This window comes from Cucurbita moschata, unplaced genomic scaffold (genome assembly GCF_002738365.1).
Source record: "Cucurbita moschata cultivar Rifu unplaced genomic scaffold, Cmos_1.0 Cmo_Scf00060, whole genome shotgun sequence".
Classification (NCBI taxonomy): Eukaryota; Viridiplantae; Streptophyta; class Magnoliopsida; order Cucurbitales; family Cucurbitaceae; genus Cucurbita; species Cucurbita moschata.
In genome coordinates this window covers 10,624-15,549 of record NW_019268576.1, presented here as the reverse complement: position 1 = coordinate 15,549, position 4,926 = coordinate 10,624, and the positions used below count along the sequence as shown (strand labels likewise).

General features: G+C 39.1%; 3 protein-coding genes across 4 annotated transcripts in view; 1 reads left to right on the top strand and 2 right to left on the bottom strand.

Annotated features, from left to right (window-relative positions):
* LOC111436929 overlaps positions 1 to 165 on the top strand; it is a 2,657-nt gene extending 2,492 nt beyond the window's left edge. Inside the window, exon 7 of the mRNA XM_023074721.1 lies at positions 13 to 165. The gene's annotated coding sequence lies outside the window, so the exon portion shown is untranslated. The remainder of the gene's footprint in view (positions 1 to 12) is intronic.
* Positions 104 to 1,990, bottom strand: LOC111436928 (pentatricopeptide repeat-containing protein At3g06430, chloroplastic-like). Its single transcript, XM_023074720.1, has 2 exons — positions 1,556 to 1,990; positions 104 to 1,339 (listed from the first exon to the last, which is right to left on the bottom strand). Exons 1-2 carry the CDS (start codon positions 1,934 to 1,936, stop codon positions 215 to 217), a joined length of 1,506 nt encoding a protein of 501 aa, XP_022930488.1. The 5' UTR covers positions 1,937 to 1,990; the 3' UTR covers positions 104 to 214.
* A 574-nt stretch (positions 1,991 to 2,564) lies between these two features.
* Positions 2,565 to 4,926, bottom strand: part of LOC111436737 (novel plant SNARE 13-like) — a 6,106-nt gene continuing 3,744 nt past the window's right edge. For both annotated transcript variants that reach the window (XM_023074447.1, XM_023074448.1), the window contains exons 5-10: positions 3,976 to 4,070; positions 3,568 to 3,647; positions 3,437 to 3,493; positions 3,234 to 3,326; positions 3,047 to 3,121; positions 2,565 to 2,940 (exon numbers count right to left, since the gene is read on the bottom strand). In XM_023074447.1, the coding sequence (XP_022930215.1) occupies positions 2,836 to 2,940; positions 3,047 to 3,121; positions 3,234 to 3,326; positions 3,437 to 3,493; positions 3,568 to 3,647; positions 3,976 to 4,070 (505 nt within the window). In that variant the 3' untranslated portion in view covers positions 2,565 to 2,835. The remainder of the gene's footprint in view (positions 2,941 to 3,046; positions 3,122 to 3,233; positions 3,327 to 3,436; positions 3,494 to 3,567; positions 3,648 to 3,975; positions 4,071 to 4,926) is intronic.

Genomic DNA, 4,926 nt, shown 5'->3' with positions numbered 1-4,926 from the left:
CCCCCCCCCCCCCCCCCCGCCTGAGCTCTGCTGTAAACCATAACTAACATGATATCAATCTCATCCCTAGTGCTTTACATGTAAACGAAATAGTAGCAAGATCTGGACTTTAAGTAAACGGTTATATATCCGTTCAGAAACTAATTAATTGGAAGAAATTCATCAGAACAACCGTTGTATTGTTTAAATTTCTAAGGGCAAAAGCCACAAGGCATCATCGATCACCTAATGACTCGTTATCAAGAGCATCATTGATGACCTGCTTCTTTTCTATTTCCAAGTAATGGGCCCTGTCATTCATGCCTTGCTTCCCATATGCTTCTATCATAATAGAATATGTTTTGGTATCTGGCTGACGGTGTTTATTTTTCATTCGCTTAAATACTCTATCCATTTCCATTAGATCTTCAGCCTTAGCACACGCATATATAACTGCATTATAAAATGAGGTATTCTCTGGAATCTCGTATTTTCCTGCCAACTTAACTGAGCTAATTACCTTATGGAAGAGACCTGCATTGGCATATCCATTTATAAGGCAACAGAATGTCTTGGTGTCTGCTCGCATGCCCTCAGCACGCATCTGCTCAAATGTGTACTCCATGCTCGTTGCATCTCCCACGTCTGCAAAAGCTTCAATCACGTTGTTGTATGTCGAGGTCGTCCAAGGAAACTGCAGTTTGCGCATATATTCCATCACAGAACACATTTTATCATACATCCTTTTCTTCCCATAAGCACCAATCAAAATATTAAATGTACGAGTTTCTGGCTCAATACCAAAATTGCGAAATTTTTCATACCATCTTTCCATCATTTCAATCTGCCCCTCATTACCAAACACACCAAGAATTATATTCATTGTCCACACATCCGGTCTGCAAGTTGTGCTTTCAAGCATTCCTAAAAGAACTTTCTCCATCTGTTCATACTTCCCTATCTTGCCATACCCACTTAAGACTATGTTCTGGGTCACTGTATTTGGAGATATCAGTCGTTCTACCATTTCCTCGTACACGGATTCGACTAATTCAAAGCGAGAATCATCTACACATGCCTTGATCAAGGTGCTATAAGTGTAGACGTCAGGCTGGCAGTCAGGGAGGGTCTTCATCAGATTCAGAGTGGAGAACGCATCATCAATGAGATTGTTCCTACAATAAGCAGCAATCAAAGCAGTGTAAAGTTCAGAGGTAGCTTCACATCTTTCTTCAACCATTATGTCAAAAATCTGACGGGCACGATGTGGTTGGCCTGATTTTCCAAGTAGAACAATCAGCTTCATGTAAGTTCCTTCTTTTGGTTCATAAAACGGCTGTTCGCGGAGCATTTCAAACACCTAAACGGTTGAGTTAAAGCAACACAATAGTTAGAGGTGAAAACAATAGCACAAGAAGTTTATGCAGACTCATCAAATTATTTACACTTCATTCCTTGAAATTAGGGCACATGAAGACGAACGCTCATGTTTTCAATTCAACTTTGCAGAACATGTAACTAATCTCCCTGAAATCCCCAAGTATGTAGAGTTGAAATTAAAGAAGGGGGAAGCGACCTCAAGAGCTGGAAGCCAACGTTTGTTGGCGATATGGTCCGACAAGGCTTCAGTGACGGTATTGGCCCAAGCCTTGGCGTGGTTCTCGCGGTCTAATTTCCTTTTGACATTTTTGAGAGGAGTCTTCTTGGGGGCGGATGTCTGTGTAATGCCTGGAAATTCACCTTGCTTCCAGTGCGTCTTCTTAAAAGGTGAGGAAGAAGGAGAAGGAGGGGATTTTCTGGCGGGGGCTGCAAAAGCACAGCGAACAATGAGAGTATTGGAGTGTGGAGAAGGAACGATGGGGGAAAAGGAAACGAAGCCATGATCGATAGAAACAGAAGAAGGAAGGAGCGAGGAGGAGAAGGAGAAGGAGAAGGAGAAAGAAGCCATGGCTGCCATTATTCAACAAGGATGATGGAGCTTCCCACGGCTGCCAGAAGTGATGTGGATGAATTTAGTGGGATTCTAAATATAGATTAATTCACCAGACCAATTGCCCAACGGCTTTCTTTTTCATTATTATTATTTTAAATTTTTTGTAAGAATATACCATAAAATTGAACTGGTAACTCGTGGCTTTGGCATTGGCCATGGCATAGAGAAATAATGAGGATCCATCTCCACATTTGGTTTGTGTCCAAACAATAACAATTACCGCTTGCTTAACTTTCATCTCTCTCGTTTGGTAAACTGAAATGTCACTCCAATAGAAAAAGAGAAACTACACAACCTTTGGTCTTGTTTCCTCACATGTCCGAAACGCTTCCGCTCCCGCTTCCACTCTGAATTCCCTTTTCGCTTGTCTTCTACCTAAGTTAAAGCTCGCGTTACATTTACAAGTTACAACCTATGCTATACTAATCCGAGAAACTTAGGACCTCACTAAACAAGAGAAACTTAGGACCTCACTAAACAAGTCCATATCCTCCCTCCCCAATTATATTGACGTTTGAAAAATGCTTTATTGAAGCCATAATTTTAATGACATTTAAAATAGAACAAAATAAGAAGCAGTGGGCAGTGGGAGTGTAATTAAATGTGAAGTGTACATAAGAATGTTAGGAGGGTCAATTCCGCAAGACATGAATCACCTCATAAAGTAAAACATTTACAGGACCAGTGTCTTGAAATGAAACCAAAATCACAACCAAGCTATATGCACATCTCAGCCAAGAATAGATTGAATTGCATACAAGTAGAGCCACAGTGTCATGTCTCGACGCCTTCTTTAAGCAATAATTCACTCGAAATAGATATAACACAAACAAAGAAGGCATACATCTACCTAGAATAAGAATTTACTCGAAATGTTCAGGCGTCCTCAGATACAAAAGCCTCCTTGCAGGAGCTGGAGGTGCCAGTCCAGGAATATCCCTGATGTCTTTGTTGTTGGGGTTCACAATCTGAAAAGTTACACATATCAAACTTGTTATTACAAAACACACCAAATATTATCCATCATCTGGAACTGTTCTTTCAAGGTATAACAAAATAAACTGCAGAATTTACCTTCACTACGATAATGGCTATCACTCCACAGACAATGAGGAATAGAAACAGCATGATGCACTTATCCGTAGCAACCTTTCCAAAGGGGGAAGGGAGGGGTTAGTCCCACTAAGAAAACCAAAATCACGTTTTTCTTTCTTTTTATTTGTGGGGGGGAGGGGTGTCCCAGACACAAAACCAAAATTACCTGTCTCCCAATTTCTTTCACAAGCTGGGATGCTTTCTTAATCGAAAAATTAATTGTGTCAAGCTCATTTACTATGCGGCCCATTTGTTCAGTCTGGAAATTTAATGAGGAAAAGTTAAAAGAATACCCAGGAAATTCTACTAATCAGGCTAGACTCAGAATATACTTTTAACCATAAGGTATAATTTCAACGTTGAACATACTTGGCCTTTTAATGTAACAGCAGTTTGAGTTCCCACTTCAATAGTTTGTTCGACCACCTACGGGTCAAAGCTAAGCATTAGAACAAAGGGGATACAAATGATAAAATCACACGTTTCAGGTAGTTCTTCACCTTTTGAGTACGTTCAATAGCCTGATCCGTCTCATCCATTGTCTTCTTCCCAGCGTCTATAAGCTCTTGATTTGTCATTGCTACAGCACAAAGGCATGCCAATCGAATGAGAAAAATAGATACTGTGTAGAATTCCAAGCACATAAAATAAGAAGCTTGCTGCCGGGTGAGGCAGATTTTCATAACCTCATTCATCACCACATGAGCGTTAGCCTCGCATAAAAAAAATGATAAGAACCTTGCTTTAAAAACATTCTTAAATTATAAGCTTAATTCAACAGTTGTTTCTTTAACAGGAAAGTCCTAGAGGAATTTCTTCCCTTTGGAGTAGATATCAGCAGTCCCTCCCCTATAGGCAACCAGGGAATTTTTCTATGAATGCCTACAGATACGGAAAATATAGCTTACATGAGGCCATCCGAACATTATCATCAGCTGTAGGTTCACTTACACCTCCCTCATCAAATAACTCAACCCTTTTATTACCAAGACTATTCATGTACCTGTAATTCATTGAGCAATAAAACATTAGAAACTCACACCAATTTGATTCCAATATACTGAGAGCAAACCATTGAATATGCTGAAGTATGTGAACCACGTTCAGTCATTTGAAAAAAGGGAACTAATGATTCCAGTGGCTGGGCAATATTTTTTAAATATGAGAAACCATATGTTTCATTGTGAAAAAAAATAATAATAAAAGAAGTGACTTCACAACATTAGCATGAGATCAAAATCTAACTGACTCGGTTGTTATACCTTTATTCTTTTTCTAATAGGCAACACTTGTCATTAATACAGTGAACAGGTTTGACCAATGTTATGATTCGGCACTCCCCTATTGGAGAAAAACAAGAACACCTCCAATAAGTAAATTAGAAGGGGAAATCAATTACAAAGGCAAGTATAACAAGCAACTAGGATCTGACACCCACCCCTCTTCATTTGCTTTTATTTTGTCATCTGACAGCTACTTCCGCTATCAAAATAGAATCAATAATTTATGACACATCATTCCCATAGAAAAACAAGATACTAGAACATAAATAAGAGATTAAAAAAATTGATTTCTCATGCTTAGATTTGTAAAGAAAAGATACATATATATATATATTGAAGCATTCACTAATATATGAATCAAAAGGTACTACCATTTTTCAATTGGAAAACCAAACTTCCAGTGACTATCCAATATGTACAAAATTAGGAAGAGTTGGAATCAAGGTAGTGGATATATTCTGCACCACATCCTAGAAATTGAAACAGAAATATTTTCCCAAGAGGGAAAATTTGTTTCTTACCCATTACTTCCATTCTCAGGCAAGAATTACTCCCCCCCCCCCCCCCCCCCCCCCC